General features: G+C 36.6%; 3 protein-coding genes across 6 annotated transcripts; 2 read left to right on the plus strand and 1 right to left on the minus strand.

Moving 5' to 3' along the window:
- The first annotated feature begins 5,685 nt into the window (after positions 1–5,685).
- Positions 5,686–12,479, plus strand: h6pd (hexose-6-phosphate dehydrogenase (glucose 1-dehydrogenase)). The gene is made up of 5 exons (XM_039647300.2): positions 5,686–5,800; positions 8,165–8,831; positions 9,073–9,190; positions 9,285–9,554; positions 9,815–12,479. Exons 2-5 carry the CDS (start codon positions 8,184–8,186, stop codon positions 11,152–11,154), a joined length of 2,376 nt encoding a protein of 791 aa, XP_039503234.2. The 5' UTR covers positions 5,686–5,800; positions 8,165–8,183; the 3' UTR covers positions 11,155–12,479.
- On the minus strand, positions 12,379–15,388 carry LOC120459760 (uncharacterized). 4 transcript variants are annotated; one of them, XM_089134391.1, is made up of 7 exons: positions 14,188–15,388; positions 13,933–14,046; positions 13,531–13,593; positions 13,298–13,377; positions 13,081–13,211; positions 12,935–13,001; positions 12,379–12,794 (listed from the first exon to the last, which is right to left on the minus strand). In XM_089134391.1, exons 2-7 carry the CDS (start codon positions 14,004–14,006, stop codon positions 12,712–12,714), a joined length of 498 nt encoding a protein of 165 aa, XP_088990517.1. In that variant the 5' UTR covers positions 14,007–14,046; positions 14,188–15,388; the 3' UTR covers positions 12,379–12,711. The 4 variants fall into 4 exon arrangements, with proteins under 4 accessions (XP_088990517.1, XP_088990518.1, XP_088990516.1 ...); XM_089134392.1 differs by having other exon boundaries at positions 13,162–13,211; positions 13,933–15,388; XM_089134390.1 differs by having other exon boundaries at positions 13,933–15,388.
- Positions 15,389–15,552: 164 nt separating this feature from the next.
- Positions 15,553–16,612, plus strand: rbp7b (retinol binding protein 7b, cellular). The gene is made up of 4 exons (XM_039647303.2): positions 15,553–15,689; positions 15,824–16,002; positions 16,287–16,388; positions 16,489–16,612. Exons 1-4 carry the CDS (start codon positions 15,617–15,619, stop codon positions 16,540–16,542), a joined length of 408 nt encoding a protein of 135 aa, XP_039503237.2. The 5' UTR covers positions 15,553–15,616; the 3' UTR covers positions 16,543–16,612.
- The last annotated feature ends 1,087 nt before the right edge of the window (positions 16,613–17,699 follow it).

The following is a 17,699-nucleotide window of genomic DNA, read 5'->3' on the forward strand; positions in this document are numbered from 1 at the left end:
AAATACAGAACTAACCAAATTACAAAACCCTGCAAATTAAAATGCTATCTGTCTCTAATTAGAGAATACATATACCACCACAAAGCTAAATGAAATCTAACATCCATATAAACTCACATTCCAACTGCAGACTGATTACAAATGGTAGCAGTTGGCCACCAACACACCAAACTGAGTGTGACTTGCTTATAAATAATATTCTTTTGTGTATATGTGCACAACATTTATTAATCAATCTTTGTTCATCACGCCAGCTTCTATGAATGTCGAGTACATTTCTTAATTTTTGGAGCAAGTGCTCGGCCACACAAAATGGATGATTAATGACTTCTCTCTGTTCAGTGTTTAAGCACAAGACACTTATGTTCAGAGGAACATTTGTCTTCAACAAATAAGGAGCTTGAGCCATTGAGATGCCCTCACAATGCAGAGGTCCCTTTTCATTCAAGGGCCATGTGTGTTGCAGGAGGCCTGAATTATCTGCTGCACTCCCATAAACCCCCCCTTCTCCTCTCCACGCTGTTCCACACAACCACAAACACAAAACACTTCACGCCAGGAGGTTGGCCCGTTACTCCGGGGGTCACAGAGCTTCAGTGGGACCACTGCTGCAGGGTCATTCAACTCTTCCACCCCTCGACTCCCTCTCGTCAACCTCGCCACCACCTCTCGGCAAAAAAACGCAAATACAGAGGCGGCCCTCCATTGTAGTCTGCGTCGGGACTGTCTGCTCCTCAAAAGCTTTGTTAACGCTCCCGATTCTACACTGATCCCTTAACTGAGGGGTGAAGGGAGTGCTGTCGCGGGATATGTGCCAGTAACATATGGCGAGATGTTAACACATTATTAATGCAGAGTTAACAAAATTAGGAGTCATAAATGGGTATAAAGTGACCCCAAAAAGTATTTAGACACTTCAGCCACACTTTAAAATTTATTAAGACGTTTTTGTTGAAGTACAACCAATTTATACAATTTAAAAACACTTTTTTCATGATAATGTGACTTGTGTTAGCACATTTTTGTGAACTTAAGTGGAACTTATGTTATGCTATACTTTGAGAACAGTTGATGTTGAAGTGAACAGTTGAGAAAAGAGAAGATTAATTAAATACGCCCGGTATCACTTTATTTTACAGTGTCATTGTTACATTGTACTTTAAATTATCCATAATTACATGCAATTAACCCTAAACCAAACTAACTCTTTAGTAAGTACATAGTTAAATATTATTATTACATTAATTAAATGCATAACACTGACAGCTTGAAATAAAGTGCAACCTTAAATACTTTTATTAAGCAAGGATAACATTAATCAAGGATAAAAACGTAATAAAACATTTTTATCAGCCTATTAGAAAGATTTCTGAAGGATAATGCTACATTGAAGACTAGAATAATGATGTTGAAAATCCAGCTTTTCAATCAAAGGAATAAATTACATTGTAAAATAATATTAAAATAGACAATGTTATTTTAAAATGCAATAAAATTTCACAATAATACTGTATTTTAAATTAAATGCAACCTTTTTTGAGCATGACAGACTTCCTTTAAAAACATTAAAACAAATTTTTCACACAAAACGTTTAAACAGTATCAAACCAAGTCAATATGAAGAGTTCAGATGCAAAAGCCTCTAAATGCCATTTGAAATTTTCTTCTTTAATGATGATTTTTATCAAACTTGTATATTTAAGTTCAGTAATTTCACTTAAATAACAATTAATAGATAATTATCATTGCCATTTAAGTGAAATCACTGAACTTGAATATAAAAGTTTGATAAAAATCATCATTAAAGAAGAAAATTTCAAATTTTTATATATATATATATATGTATATATATATATATATATATATATACAAATGCCTTTATATATAAAGGCATTTGTCGAGAAGAGAAATTGTGTCATATATGCTGACGATGATTATTATAAACATCCTCAGTATATATATTTCACAATTACATTTCAGCATAATGTGTCTAGGAATTCTTGATGTTATTAATGCTAAGCTGTATAATTAACCAATGTTGAATGTAATTGATTTACTAGCATGCTGTCATTCGATCCCTCTGTGGTTTTATTTGACATATAAGTTCAAAACAATATATATATATATATATATATATATATATATATATATATATATATATATATATATATATATATTGTTTTCAAAACAATAAAGTTCAAAACAATATATATATATATATATATATATATATATATATATATATATATTGTTTTGAACTTATATGTCAAATAAAACCACAGAGGGATCGAATGACAGCATGCTAGTAAATCAATTACATTCAACATTGGTTAATTATACAGCTTAGCATTAATAACATCAAGAATTCCTAGACACATTATGCTGAAATGTAATTGTGAAATATATATACTGAGGATGTTTATAATAATCATCGTCAGCATATATGACACAATTTCTCTTCTCGACAAATGCCTTTTCTTTGATCCACCACCTAACTAACAGCGCTCATTCACTTCCTTAATCTGGCATTATTGAGCTTAAGTAGCAGGCAGAGCTTTAAATTAGTCAGTCCTTAGACAGAAGGATGATAAATGTAATGTGTGTCAGGGAAGAGGCCCAATAAAGAAGGATGGCACACATTCATATGCATGTGTTTGTGTGCTCAGCTTGATTGGAATGTTGTGCCGGAGGAAGAACAAAGGACTTAAGGAGGAACAAAGCACTTGAATTTAAAGGAAGGAAGGCAAGTGGCAGGGTGGCAGTGGGAAGGGGGTGATGGGATGAACATGGATGGTTGTAAGAAGTGTGGGAGATCTTACACACAATAAGCCCCCTGGTGCCATAGCCATTCCTACCACCAGCTCCCTTTAACACACACACACACACACACACACACAAATCACACGTAGCCCTATTGGTTGCACGTTAAGATGGCAACAGCCAAGCTCCCTGTTTTTTTCTCCATGACACACACTCGCAAATTTGCTACACCAGAAACACTTGTCACACAAACAGGAACTTCTGTCACCTTGTTTACAGTTTACATCTCACTTTGACCTCAACTGGTGATCTAGCTGGGAGGCCCACACTAGTGTGTTCCCAGTGTCTCTCATGCAAATCTCTCATGCACCTGGCAAATTCCATCCTTTTATGCACTCAATTGAGGTGGATAAGAGTGACGCGGCCGTTCTACAAATATTACATATTACATATTATTTCAACTCAACCAAGAGAGCTAATTAGTTGAAAGTAGCCTGCGCCAAGCATGTGGAGTCGGACAGAACATACACATCTTAGACTCACAGGAGTCTAGCCTGCAAGGCAGGAACTTCCATGTTATAAAAACCTCACAAATGTAGACGGGATGGCCCAGCCCACCACCATACAGATGTCATGAATGGAAATTCCACTGGACCATGCCCACGACGAGGCCATGTCTATAGTGGAATGAGCCCTAAATTGCAGCCCTTTCGACGCGTAAGTGGCAGCAATAACGTCCACTATCCATCTGGACAGAGGGAGTGTCGAGGAGGCGAGACCCTTGGTGCGCAATCCAAATGAAACGAAAAGCTGCTCTGAGCATCTGAAAGAGGCGGAGCGCATTATGTGAGCTCTCAACACCCAAACTGGGATACTGGCAGATTCGACAGAGAAATAACCTGCACTCTAAAGGGAGTGCCTATCACCTTCAGGACATAGCCATGTCTTTGTTTGAGGATGACCTTTGAGTCAATCGCGCAAAACTCTAGACAGGTGGCGCTAACGCTTAGTGCATGCAAGTCCCCAAAAATGAACAAATCTTTTTTCGTGTCATTTGGTTCATTCAGCGAACTAAATGAATGAGTTGACTCTGGAAAAGATTCGTTCATTTTGATGAACGAGTTTGAATAGGAGAGTCACACGTCACAGAACAGAGCAAGGCGAGCATTTGAGCTTATAAAACTTAAACTTTGTTACTTTTTATTTAAATGAGTGATCGTTTCACTTCACAAGACCCTTATTCATCATCTGAAATCGTTTAAATCCCTTTGAACAGTTTGCAGTTTGCACTGAAAGTGTCTTTTAGACCTTGAACCGGTTGGTTCCCATTGAAGTCCATTATATGGAGAAAAATCCTGGAATGTTTTCATCAAAAACCTTAATTTCTTTTCGACTGAAGAAAGAAAGACATGGACATCTTGGATGACATGGGGGGGAGTAAATTATCAGCAAAAGTTTTTTTTAAAATGTGAACTACTCCTTTAAATTCATACCTGCAGTGGCGCTGCTCTGAATAAGGTCTATGCACAATCACTTCCGCAGTAGATTGTTAGAAAATTGAGCACAAAATTAAATATTGCAGACAAAGCAAAACTGATAAAATTAACCTTTATACTAAAGCTATTTAAAATATCTGAAACGTCTAAAACGTTTTAATACAATAAACGAAAATGTTTGTTGACTGATCATCGTTATTTTCTCCTACGTCCTACCACATCTTGATGCGGGAGAATATAACGTTACCAGAATCTCATATAGCACTGAGAGACTTAAATGGAAATACGAAGGCAGTCATATTATTCCTTTTAACTTTTCACTCAAACACACCCATCTGTTCTAAACACACCCATCTGTCATTGGTTGAATACCCCTACCCTAAACCAGAGCCCGTCTAACTGCCAAAACTCATGTGCTGCTGTGTCGAGCTGGTAGGGATCAAGGGGTCAAGGTTTGACTGGTTAACATAGCCTCATTAGCCTCTGCTAGTAGATGTGTCTACCTAAGAACAGCTTATTTCTCCCACAAATATCGGTCTATTCCGACAAAATACGTGTTGTTGTATTTTTTTTACACGAATTTATAAATAGCAGGTCATTATAGAATAATACGTTTGGCTGATGATTCATTTACGTCACTCAAAAAGAAATGGGTATAGAAAGTTTCACAAGCTGAATCAGGGGATGACTTTACGTTTTCTGAGAAGAATGGTAGTTTGAATACTCTTTGCCTAAAACTCTTTCTCTCACTACTGAAAGGGAATGTGCAAAAGCGGAAACACACAAAGATAAGATCATACTGAAACTCGTTACTCAATATATTGTGAAGCAAGTGTAAGAAGCCAAGTTATCTTCAGGCTTGAGATGGTTTTGAAAAAACATTTGATCTCTTAATTACCTGTAGCATTCATTAACAGCAGTATAAAAAAACGTTTTAATTATAACAATTTGACAACGGCTATCTCCCTCGTTTAAAATCATTCAGCATCCACGCACCTAGCAAATACCGCCCTCCTGTGGGCAACTCACCGACCTGCATTACACTACAGTGGATAGATTTTCGATGAGCTAAATTTCGGATAAATAATAATAATAAAACAATATTAATAAAAACAATTCCCCAGCCTCAAAACGGATGTGTTCCAAATGTGCTGACAACATGTAGCATGCAGTCAAATTAGCTGATAACCAGTGCTGTCAAAGAATGCCATTGATTTAATTGTTTGTTTCACAGTGACAGCACACACTCATTTTTAACTCTACCCTCTCAGAATATACGTTATTATATTTACACTTATAGTTTAGAATCCTTTTTGTAATCAAACAAGCATTCAAAGGTTAACAAGTCCGAAGTCCCCGTGTTATCGGTGAGCGAATAAGTATTTTCTTTTTTTAAAAGCTCGAATGTTACGTACTCAAACCCCAGGATTACCCAACGTCGCGGTCACGTGACCATCTACTGGAAACGCGAGTTGTTTGTAGTATGTCACTATCCGCCTGTCCACGCCGCGCAAAGTGTCACCATTTGTCCATTGATGAACCAGGTATGTCCATGTCTCTCCCTGTCAAATCCATCTTTGTCCTAATGCATGTGCCACTATGGCTGGAGATATCATATGTACACTGAAATTTAAGATATTGTCCTTTTATTTGTATGTCTTAAGCCTGTGTTAGTTAGTTAGCTAGTATAGCAGGTGCCGCCAGGAGTCTGTTCATGTAACTTAATTTGTGATGATAGTTAGTTTACACACGTCCGCCGCTAGTACACTAGTTTATAAAAAACTAGTTAAATAGTTCCATATTTAAAAACATAATTAGCGTACTTGTCATCAGAAACATAAAATAATATATCGATCTATAATCACGTTTAATTTGTGTTTAAAACGTATTAAAATAATATGAATAATACATTTTAATAGATTAAAATTGTTTTGATGTCCAAATCATATTATACTTATTTAGTGTCAATATCACTTTCTATCCGGTTAGTCTTTAGTAATATCTCTTAATAAAATACATTTCCTTAATGAGGGTATCTTCCAGAACATTACCTTGTTTTAATGGGAAAACCATGTTCTTGTCACTGTGTAAATAATGAGTTATAATTAATATGTAATAGTGTAATGTGCTTGAATTGACCTATGCATATCATGACAGGTTTATGTTCAACTGAATTACAACAGTTCTGTGTAGCAGCTGTTCATTGAACTTTTGCATCCTGTTATGCCTATTTGATAGTTTAGAGATTGTTCCAATGAATTTTGTATTTATTAAAAGGATAGATGCCTCTATGTTTGACAATTTGCAACACCCAAATGCGCAAACAGAGCTTGCTCTGTCTGAACATTAGGGCTGTGTGTACTCTGTCATCTTTGGCCTTCACACAAGCTCATCATGAGTTATCATGTAATCAGACTAATCCTGGTTGACTTGTTTTCCGTTAGATATGTCAAGATGAGTCCAGCAGTATAATTTTCAACGTTTCAATTTATTGTTACCATTTATATCAGTTCCTCTCTGTTTGGCCAAATTCTGTGACCTTTCCTTTCATTCGGGTTCTTTACCGTAAATGTTGTCTGTTCTGTTGGCTTAACCTTGATTTTGTGGGTGAAAACTCACTGAGGGATTACATTTGCTCTCACGTATTATTCCCATTCAGTTCAGTAATGTCAGTAGATTATACAATCCTCCAACACACCTGGGCTTTATCATAGACCATTGGCCCTCATACTGTATTTTTCATCATTATTACAGAAGAAGATCCACACACCTAATGAACTTCCATTAACACTATTTTGAGTTGAGTGATTTTAAAATAAGAAAGATGAGTACATGAGTTCATTTCTTGAATACATAAAGTTCATGTACTGTGGTGCATTCAGAGGCACAGTGACTTGCAGATATGACTCGTTATAACTGATCTTAACGGTTGTTGTGTTGAGACATCAGTGATTATGCAACGTGATGCTTGATATGTTGGGCCAGATATATATTAGCTGATATTATTATAATCCCCCCATTGTAACGATCTAGTTACAATGTTAACAGCTTCATATGTTTTATGTGAGGATTCAAGCTAGTTTATATCATAATCATCAAAAGTGTTTGCATAAGGTGTTCACTTTATGCTGAGTTATAGATAGGAAATTAAGTCAGTCAATATGCCAAATAACGAAGCAAACTTTAGAATCCAGCTTCTAAATGCAGTCAATTCGGTGCCTTTATTAATTACTCAACCCCATGCTGTAACAACCCCGTAAGAAAACAAAAATAACGACGACTTTATTCGACTATTCCTTTTCTTCCTTCTGGGCCTGAGACGAGAGTTCAAGAGATTTCCACGACGCATGCGTGAGAATTGCTTTATTTTTTTTTTTTACTTCTTGCGCAATTCTCGCGCATGCGAGGAAATCGGAAAGAAAAGGAAGAGTCAAATAAAGTCGTTATTTTTGGTTTATTTCCGCACAAAAAGTATTCTCGTCGTTTGATAAACTTATAGTTGAGCCAATTGTAGTCACATGGAATATTTAAACATTTTCTTCAATGACTTTCTGGGCCGTCAAGTTTCAATCCTTTACGAGCCAATGTAGGAGTGATCCACCTCTCAAATTTAATCCAAAATATCTTCATTTGTGTTCCGGGTCTTATGGGGTTGGTACAGCATGGGGGTGAGTAATTAATGACTTGATTTTCATTTTTGGGTGAACTAACCCTTTAAAGGTTTTACCAATGACAATTTTACATGGTTTGGTTATCTTTTTTTTGTCTTTATACCTTATAACTTGTCTTTATAAATTATTATTTGTTATTAAAAATCATTAAGTTTAATCAAATTTGCAGAATTTGAATCATTGGATTTATTAAACATCCTAAAGTCTTTTTTATTATTATTATTTTTTTTTTTAAAGGTAGGCACTTGACATCACAATGCTGAGAATAAGATGGGAGCTGTTGCTAATGGCCATCATATGCTGGCACAGAGGCCACACAGATAATCATGAGGCTAAGCAGAGTCTTGGGCATGTGACTGTGGTGGTTGTGGGTGGGACAGGTGACTTGGCCAGGAAGTACCTGTGGCAAGGATTTTTCCAGCTCTATGCTGACCAGGTAGGCAAAGGACACACCTTCTCATTTTATGGTGGGGGCCTTTCGCCGACTGAGAAGGGAACTCCGATGCTGTTTGGGATCTTGAAGGAGCTGGCTTGCCCTCCGGAGCTCTCTGCTGAACGCTGTGCTTTGGTCAAAGAGCAGTTTTTGCGTCTGTCCCAGTATCACCAACTGAAGACATCTGAGGACTATGTAAAACTCAGCCAGCTGATCAAACAGCATTTAGGACAGGAGGGTATTGTCGAAGCAGGGAGGCTCTTCTACCTGTCTGTTCCAGCTTTTGCATATGCAGACATTGCAGAGAAGATCAACAACACCTGCCGCCCCCTTCCTGACGCATGGCTGAGGGTGGTACTGGAAAAGCCATTTGGTCACGACTTTTTTAGTGCTCAGTCCCTTGACAAAATACTGTCAGGCCAGCTGAAAGAAAAGGAGATGTATAGGATTGACCACTATTTAGGGAAGCAGGTACCATATCATTTCATTAACATACATTAAGTTTCTTTGTGTTTTTGAAAAAAGTCTCTTATGATCACCAAGCCTGCTTTTATATGATCTAATAAAACATAAATATTGATTAAAACGGCAATGCATATTTTGTCAGGATTTTTTGATTAATAGAAAGTACAAAAGAAAAACATTTCACATGAGTGACTGGATCTATTACAGCTTTAAAAAGAATATATATGGTTTTTTTTCTGTTGCAAAGGTTGTCTCTAAAATATTGCCATTCAGGAAAGAGAATAAGAAACTTCTGGACCCTATTTGGAACAAGCACCATATTGAAAGAATAGAAATTGTATTGAAGGAAACCCTAGATGCCAAAGGTACTGGTTTTGAGTTGCTTGTTAATGGTTCATGTTATCGATGAAACCTCTCTCCTTCTTTAGCATTGATTGTTGATCTGTCATTCATTTACAGGGCGTATTCAGTTTTATGATCAATATGGCGTCATCAGAGATGTGCTCCAGAACCACCTCACAGAGGTCATGACCCTTTTGCTGATGAATCTTCCAGCAAACTCCTCCAACAGCGAGGAGATTCTACAAAACAAGCTACATTTCTTGGCTTCCCTGCAGCATATAGATAACAGTAATGCGGTCGTAGGTCAGTACCAAGCTTACAATGGAGAGGTTCAGGAAGAGCTCAATAAAACAAAGGACTACTTCAGCCTAACCCCCACATTCGCTGGTGAGTGGAAGAGCTTTTTAGTTTCCGCATGTAATATGCAAATATACCCATGTTTATCCGCACATGTCCGTTACTTTAGTTATCTCACACACATGCACACTCATGCTGCTTATGTGTTTACTTGACCACATTAAAAAAGTTTGAAAAAATAGTGTTCATGTTTACATGACCTTTTAAGAAAGACCTGGAATGTAAACGTTGTCATTGATTGTGGAAAATCAATCTGGCAGTGCTTACGGTAACTGTGATTGTCTTTACAGGTGTGGTCATTCATGTCGACAATGCGCAATACGAGGGCATCCCCATATTTATGACCTCAGGCAAGGCACTTGATAAACGGGTTGCTTATGCACGTGTAGTTTTCAAAAATGATGTATTTTGCGTCCAGGATTCCAACAATGTTCAGTGCAATACCAAACAGATCATATTTTATCTGGGTCACGGAGACCTCCAGTACCCTGCGATTCTCGTGAGCAAGAACCTGTTCAAGCCCGAGCTGGTGAACACCGGTGACTGGAAAGAGGTCAACGAACAGAAAGACGTAAAAGTGCTGGGGTTACCCCTCAGTGATTATTACATCCAGACGCCAGTTGTACCTAGAGAGGCTTATTGCGAGCTGATCTCACACGTCTTCTTTGGACGCAAGGACAGCTTTATCAGTGCTGAAGGACTCCTTGCTTCCTGGGCGTTTTGGACGCCTCTCCTTGAAAGCTTGACTCGGGTCTTTCCACGAGTGTATCCTGGTGGCGTGGCCAATGGGAACCTGCTGAACTTTCATCTGCTGGGCAATCAGGTGGCCTTTAGCCATGAAGCTTTGGTCAATGTGATCAACCCCGGTGCCGAAGACAACTTCCAGGTGATGCAAGGGAAGTACCGTAGTTCTGAAATGATATCTGCTTGGCCACAGGAACTGGTGGAGCGCTTGGCTTCTGATCTTCTTCTGGCTGCTGAGGAGGCCATTCATGAAGGAGGTCAGTTTCACCTGGCGTTGTCTGGTGGCTCCAGCCCGGTGGCGCTGCTCCGTGCGCTTGCCCTGAACCTCTACACCTTTCCGTGGCGCAACACTCACATATGGCAAGTGGACGAGCGATGTGTGCCACATACAGAATCTGGCTCCAACTTCCGGTCCATTCACGATCTGCTGCTTCAGCATATCCGCATACCCTACTTCAACATCCACCCCATGCCAGTGCATCTCACCCAACGGTTATGCGTGGAAGAGGATGGTGGTCCTGCATTATATGAGAAGGAAATAAAGAAACATGTCAATGCCTCCAGCTTCCACTACATCCTGCTCGGCGTAGGCCAGGACGGCCACACTGCCTCGTTGTTCCAGGACACCAAGTTGGAAAGCGACGAAGAACGGTTGGTAACTCTGTCAGAGAGCCCCAATAAACCTCATCAGAGGATGAGTCTCACATTCACAGCAATCAATAGAGCTCGAAGGGTAGGTGTTTTAATTATGGGGAAGAGCAAGCATGAACTAGTCAGTCAACTCAGCCGAATTAAGGGGGAATCATCTAAGTATCCCATCACCAAAGTCCAGCCAAAGAGCGGGACTCTTATATGGTACATTGACTATGATGCACTGTTAGGATAGACCAGGACATATGGGTCAATGAATGGGCTTATAGCTCAAATTGAATGCTGTATTGTGGATGATTGCAAAATATCATTTGAAGTTTAATTTTCACAATGAAGTGTGAATTGTGTGAGAGTTATTTTAATGCTTTGACTTTGCAATTTGATTTGTGTTATGAAATTATTGAATTATAAACAACTAACAATTTTAAATCTCAGGACCTCTTTTAGCTTAAAGTAATAATTAATCTTTTATTGCTACAAATCCTTATTCCACAAGATCAGACTGTTGAGAAAGCAATTAAGAAGATGCGTATGAAAAATGTAATTCCAGATCAAGCACTTTTTCCACATTTGTGACCAATCAGTGATCAGATAAAACAAATTTAAATGCTCTGTAATTTGACTTTTCTTTTTTACTTTGCTTACTACATAATTGCATTAGCTCAAACAATTATTTATCAGATCACCAGATTAAATTTGAGATGAAAACACCATGTTACCATGAGTAAACAACCAGATGAATTTAGAATATTTTTCTTCCTCAATTCAAAGGGTTCAATTAAATGGTGAAATTCATCTCAGACCTCAGGTTAAGAAATCCTAACATGTCTATAAGATTGCACATCCAGTGTAATCATGATGGAACAAATGTCAATGTTTCATCTTTAGACTGAATTGAGTTTCCATTGTTGGCTTGCTTTATAAAAGCATCCCAGAACCACATTTTTGACAGTGTATAGTGTTAAAGATTTTTGTCATACCTCAGAAAACAATGGTTTATTTTGTGTAGAGCAGTCCAAATGTCATAACGCCTTAAAAACTTTGTATATACACATGAATGCCTTTGTTAAGTGCGGTTTGAATTCTAAGAATAGTTAGAATCGCATGCTTTAGGAAACACTTTTGTTAATGAATCAGCATTGTCTGATTCATAGGTGTTGATTTTGGCTAAAATTTTGTAGTGAAGCAGAACATTACATTCCACAGGGATCTAATGTGAAAATGTTAATAAAACATTTAAATAAATGCACTGGGTTTTGAAATCATACATTGAAGTCCTTCTGTGTATTTACACCATTTTAAATAGATTAATTGGTTTTCAAAACAAAATGTGTTTTGATTTTTCAAAAAAAAAAATACACTCTGTGTATTACAACAAAGTATGTGTCTCGCTGACAGGTTGACATTTTTGCATTGACATTTTTGAATAAAGTCTTACTTTTCCATTATATTTTAAGGAAATTTTGTTATGGTATTCATCTGTATTACATGGCATCACATAAATCATTTAATATTTGGTGCTGGTTTTGATGCATACAATAAAATATATTTTTGAAATCATCTGTGTTTTATTTTTTTCTCTTCTAACACATCTGGATTAAGATATAACCCACAAATGTGGACTGTAAACAGTTTAAGTTTTCATAAAAAATTACATAAATAATTTGTATATGCATTTTTCTCCTCCCCTGCATGCTAATATTGTCATTAAATAGAATACCTCCTAACCTGCACCCCACAACTGTCTGAAAACCATTGACACTGTAAATAATAGATGCACCTGTATTGAGTGTCAGTAGATCAGGGATGTATCTCTCAGCCAATGAGGAAACAGTCTGTGGATCAGGCAAAGACCTCCTCTGACCAGAAAGAAAACTGGGTAGAGACACAAGAAAAACAATGGTTATTTTGTCCTTTATATATATATATATATATATATATATATATATATATATATATATATATATATATTGTCCTTCTTGAAATGGAACTGACCAAACACTGTATGATCTCACCTGTTGAGAGTATGCAGGCCCAAGACACTACCAAAGAAAATATATACAATTCTGTGGTGGTGTTCACCTGAGAAAAATAAACTGTGACTATATTAAGGTAAAACTATTTTTGCACATAAAATCATATTACTATATTTCACACTTACACACTGAGGTGCAGTCATGGTAAAAATGAATGTACAGAGTCCATGCATAAATGCGAACAGCCCAAAAGAGTGAAAAGCTACCCTGATGCTCTTGGGAACTGGGTCTGTGAGTGTAAGCGCTACAGCCAAACCTTAAATGAGAAGAGATTTAAAATTAGAGAGCAGAACAAATATGCTAAATAAATCATTTACAGTATAAATATAAAAATCTGATTACCTGTTGCTATAAAAGAGAACACAATGAAGACTATAAGATTGTTCAACAGTGGCTTTTCACAGTAGCGAGAAGATTTTGGCCTGTGAAAGATTTTGGCCATTACAGCAGAATATTAGATATTTCACATGATAAACTATATGACATGCATGCGCATATGAATATGTTTATTTTACATGCTAAGTGTCAACAGGAGATCGTTTTTTTAATCTGTGAAACTTAATAAGGGGGCTTACCTTGACAAAATATAAAACTGTGGTGCCAGGAAAAGAACCACAAAGACGAAAAGAACAATCTGACTGCCAGAGGAAAACAAGTTTCATTTAAAATGTTTAATGTCATGAATGCCTACACACACACACACACACACACACCCACACACACACACACACACACACACAAATGAAGCTTTGCAGCAGAAAAATACATTAAATAGTGTTTAGCATCTGCTTATTTACAATTTTATTTACTTACCAATTATGTAGACAGACGACAGACAGACAGACAGACAGACAGACAGACAGAGAGACAGATAGATAGATAGATAGATAGATAGATAGATAGATAGATAGATAGATAGATAGATAGATAGATAGATAGATAGATAGATAGATAGATAGTTAGTTTTGTTAACTTACAATTTCAACCTTTGTTCTCTTGGAAGCCACCTGCTGGTCTGAAAAGCTGTATGGACTAAGAAGTGGTGAAGCATTGTGCAGTTTATATCCCCTCAGATGATTAGCCGACACTTTCTTTAGCAAGACGTACAACAAACGTTAGAGAAAATTATTTAAGACACTCAAAGGTATCTTACTGAAACATTCTTAGGATAAACACTATAGTCAGGTATAAATGTCAGGACAGAAAATTGATAGAAGAATTACAGGATTTACCAGAAAGTTCAGTCAGAACATCGCAGGTTAGAAGCTCTCGGAAAGAAGAGAGACCCTCTGTCTATCGGGTTGTATAAAATGGCGCCGCCTAGTGCTGAGGCTTGTTATAGTAATTTCGAGATGTCAAATTATGGATTAGAATATTTTTTCTGTGACTTTCAGTCACGAAGAGGTTGTTATTTTTGTTTAAGTGATCTGAATATTATATAAAACGTATTGGCTTATAATAAAATATTGTTCCACAGTAAATCTATATCGTTCAACACCGCAAAGACGTTAAAATAATCATGAAAGAGAGAGAAATAATAATAGCCCGATACTTTTATGTTTAATGACTGTTTCATTAAGATTTTTCCATAAAATAATAATTAAATAATTATTTAAAATTAATCATTTTGGTCTGTTCATCACAGAAGACTTTAAAAGTTGTTTACATTTTTTTTAAGCCTTCACAGCCCACACTCACATTGAGTAACTGGAATTTCAACGTTAACTCTAAAACAGATGAATTCCAAGTCCCAATTCCCAAATGAGAACTAAATCCACGTCAATGACTTCTCAAGCAGAGCGGGTCGAGAAAAGATGAGATGAGTTAAAGAAACACCCGTCATTTCCAACTGTCTGTTGCTTTTTAGAAAATACACTCTTAAAAAAAGCTTCAGAGGGATTCAATATAGAATCCGATGGGTTTCTTGGTTCAATTTTAAAGAACTCTTTATGCCGAAAAAGTTCTACAGTATAAGGAGAAATGTCTTACATGATTGCATAATACTTTCATGTTTAATGGGATATTACAATTTTTATTTCTAAAGTATGTTTACAAGCTGTTTCATTCATAAAATCTAGTTAAAATAAAAAAATAAATGAAAAACCTAAATTCATAGAATGATCCCGTGACCGAAAAGTTGAAGCAGCAGCAGAAATCTTAAGGTTTAGAATATTTTCTTCTAAGACAATAGAGTAGAAAAACAGAGGGAAAAAATATGCTGTATATATAAATCAGTATACCAGAAGTTATTTAAAGCCATTGCCACATTGTTAATACAAATCTAAAACAAAATGAATCATCTCAAACCATAAGGGAGTTTTATGACATTGCTAAATTTTTGCCAAACTGTTTACTCCCTACAGATCAGTCCACTGCCAAAGCAACATGAGTCTTTTGAATTACATTGTTCTCTTTGAATTCCCACGGGACGCAAGCAGCAGTGTGTAAAAGTTAAGTTCCGCCTCAGAGAACAGCAATATTGACCAGGCCTCTAAAATAGCCTTTGTGCCACATCACCCCTGCCCCATATTACACAGACCTGCTGAAATACGACACAGCACATCTGCTTCTCTCATTTCCACACATGTACACTTAAATTCCACTTTCTAGGTTCATACAGTAGCCAGAACTCACAGAAACGCTTCAGGGTCGACATCAAGCATGCCTGCAAACTATACTGGAACCTGGGACATAGTGGACAATGCCAACTTTGAAGGTTACATGGTTGCTCTCGGTGAGTAATGTCATTAATTTCTCAGGATTTTAATATTTTTAAGTAAATTGTTGATTTATTTCAACATTTTATATTTATTAAGAGGAACTGGTATTGTGAGTATATTTACTAAGAATATGCTCTATGTAATGCAGGAATTGATTTTGCCACCCGAAAGATAGCAGGGATGCTAAAGCCACAGAAGATTTTTGAGCAAGACGGAGATTCTTTTACCGTTAAAACTTTAACAACTTTCCGTAACTACTCTACTTCGTTCAAAATTGGAGAAGAGTTTGAGGAAATCACCAAAGGACTGGACAACCGAAAATGCCAGGTAAGAACAAAAACTCACACACACACGTCTGATTCGCTATCTTGGTGGGGACTCTCCAAAGGCATAATAATTTTAAATAAATTTTATATTCTACCCCATTATACTAACCCGACCCCTGAACCCATCACAGAAATAAAAAAACATCACTTAGTATGATTTATAAGCTGTTTTCCTTATGGGGACCAAACCAATTTGTCCTGATAATGTGGTTTACCAGGACACACACACACACACACACTAGATAGGTAGCGTTTTGAGTAATGCTTGTTTTTTTTTTTCTACAGACAACAGTCAACTGGGACAACGACAAACTTGTGTGTGTCCAGAAAGGAGAGAAAAAGAACAGAGGATGGACACACTGGATGGAGGGAGACACGCTTTTCCTTGTGAGTCAAATAAAATATTCAATAGCATGTGATTTTCAGATCAAATGACTACAAATACCACATAAAAAAATGAAAATAATTTTTATACTCTTTCTTTAAGGAACTTACATGTGAAGACCAGATCTGCAAGCAAACCTACAAAAGAACAGCGTGAATTATTGTGTTATTGTGAAATTGTTGTCATGTTTATTGAAGAATAATAACATACAAACTGCAAAAATCCATTCTCAATCGAGTCAACATACATTTTCAAAAAGAAATGAAAAAGTAAACCACAGTGAAAACCTAAGTGCATTGAGAGGAATGGACACAATGGAAGGAGGGAGACACTTTTCTTGTGAGTAATATATATATATATATATATATATATATATATATATATATATATATTGGTTAAGAACATGTCATTTTCAGATCAAATAAATAAATAAAAACAATAAAAATATATTAAGGAGTGTCTCTTAAGGCTGAGTGTATGTAGTCTTCTTTTGATATTCACATTGATTTAAAGTTCTGAGAAAATATTTGACGTTGGCGCAGTTCCCCTATTTTGTTAATACATTACTTATAATGGTGTACAACTCCGTCAACCAACCCTAACACAGTATGCTTTAGTTGTAGGGAAGCAACAAATTTCCCCTTGTGACAGTCAGATATCAAAGAGCTATTCATAAAATAAACACTTTTTTTTTTTTGGTCAGTTTTACAGACAAAGGCAGCCAAGTGCCAGACTAAAATGGAAATTGAGCAGTTTTAACTGAAAGCAACTTGTAGCCTATACTGACATATCTTAAAATATGTCTGTGCCATTGTTTTATCTCAAGAGATTTATCCAATATTGCACACCAGTAACGTTAGCCTAATGTTTTTTTTTTTTTTTTTTTTTTTGGTAAGTGTGAAACCGGGCCTTGAAGTAGTTCACTTAAAAAAAAAAAAAAAAACTTTCTGATAATTTACTCACCCCCATGTCATCCAAGATTTCCATTTTCCATGTCCTTCTTTCTTCATTCGAAAAGAAATTAAGGTTTTTGATGAAAACTTTCCAGGATTTTTCTCCATATAATGCACTTCAGTGGTAAACAAACGGTTCAAGGTCCAAAAGACAATTTCAGTGCAAACTGCAAACTGTTCAAAGGGCTTTAAACGATTCCAGACGATGAATAAGGGTCTTATCAAGCGAAACGATCAGTCATTAAAAAAATTATTAACAAAGTTTAAGTTTTAAGCTCAAATGGTCGCCTTGCTCTGTTCCGGTGATGTGCGCTTGTGACTCTCCTGTTCGAACTCGTTCATCAAAATGAACGAATCTTT

Source organism: Pimephales promelas, chromosome 8 (genome assembly GCF_988280905.1).
Source record: "Pimephales promelas chromosome 8, fPimPro1.hap1.1, whole genome shotgun sequence".
NCBI lineage: Eukaryota > Metazoa > Chordata > Actinopteri > Cypriniformes > Leuciscidae > Pimephales > Pimephales promelas.

What these genes read in the sequence shown, in the direction of transcription:
- h6pd (XM_039647300.2), top strand. Translation starts at nt 8,184, where the DNA reads ATGCTGAGAATAAGATGGGAGCTGTTGCTAATGGCCATCATATGCTGG. An exon ending in ACCACTATTTAGGGAAGCAG is followed by an intron (nt 8,832 to 9,072) that starts GTACCATATCAT and finishes TCTGTTGCAAAG; the next exon opens with GTTGTCTCTAAAATATTGCC. An exon ending in CCTAACCCCCACATTCGCTG is followed by an intron (nt 9,555 to 9,814) that starts GTGAGTGGAAGA and finishes TTGTCTTTACAG; the next exon opens with GTGTGGTCATTCATGTCGAC.
- LOC120459760 (XM_089134391.1), bottom strand. Translation starts at nt 14,006, where the DNA reads ATGCTTCACCACTTCTTAGTCCATACAGCTTTTCAGACCAGCAGGTGG. An exon ending in CCATGACTGCACCTCAGTGT is followed by an intron (nt 13,002 to 13,080) that starts GTAAGTGTGAAA and finishes TATTTTTCTCAG; the next exon opens with GTGAACACCACCACAGAATT. An exon ending in GGCCTGCATACTCTCAACAG is followed by an intron (nt 12,795 to 12,934) that starts GTGAGATCATAC and finishes GTCTCTACCCAG; the next exon opens with TTTTCTTTCTGGTCAGAGGA.
- rbp7b (XM_039647303.2), top strand. Translation starts at nt 15,617, where the DNA reads ATGCCTGCAAACTATACTGGAACCTGGGACATAGTGGACAATGCCAAC. An exon ending in AGGTTACATGGTTGCTCTCG is followed by an intron (nt 15,690 to 15,823) that starts GTGAGTAATGTC and finishes TATGTAATGCAG; the next exon opens with GAATTGATTTTGCCACCCGA. An exon ending in TGGACAACCGAAAATGCCAG is followed by an intron (nt 16,003 to 16,286) that starts GTAAGAACAAAA and finishes TTTTTTCTACAG; the next exon opens with ACAACAGTCAACTGGGACAA.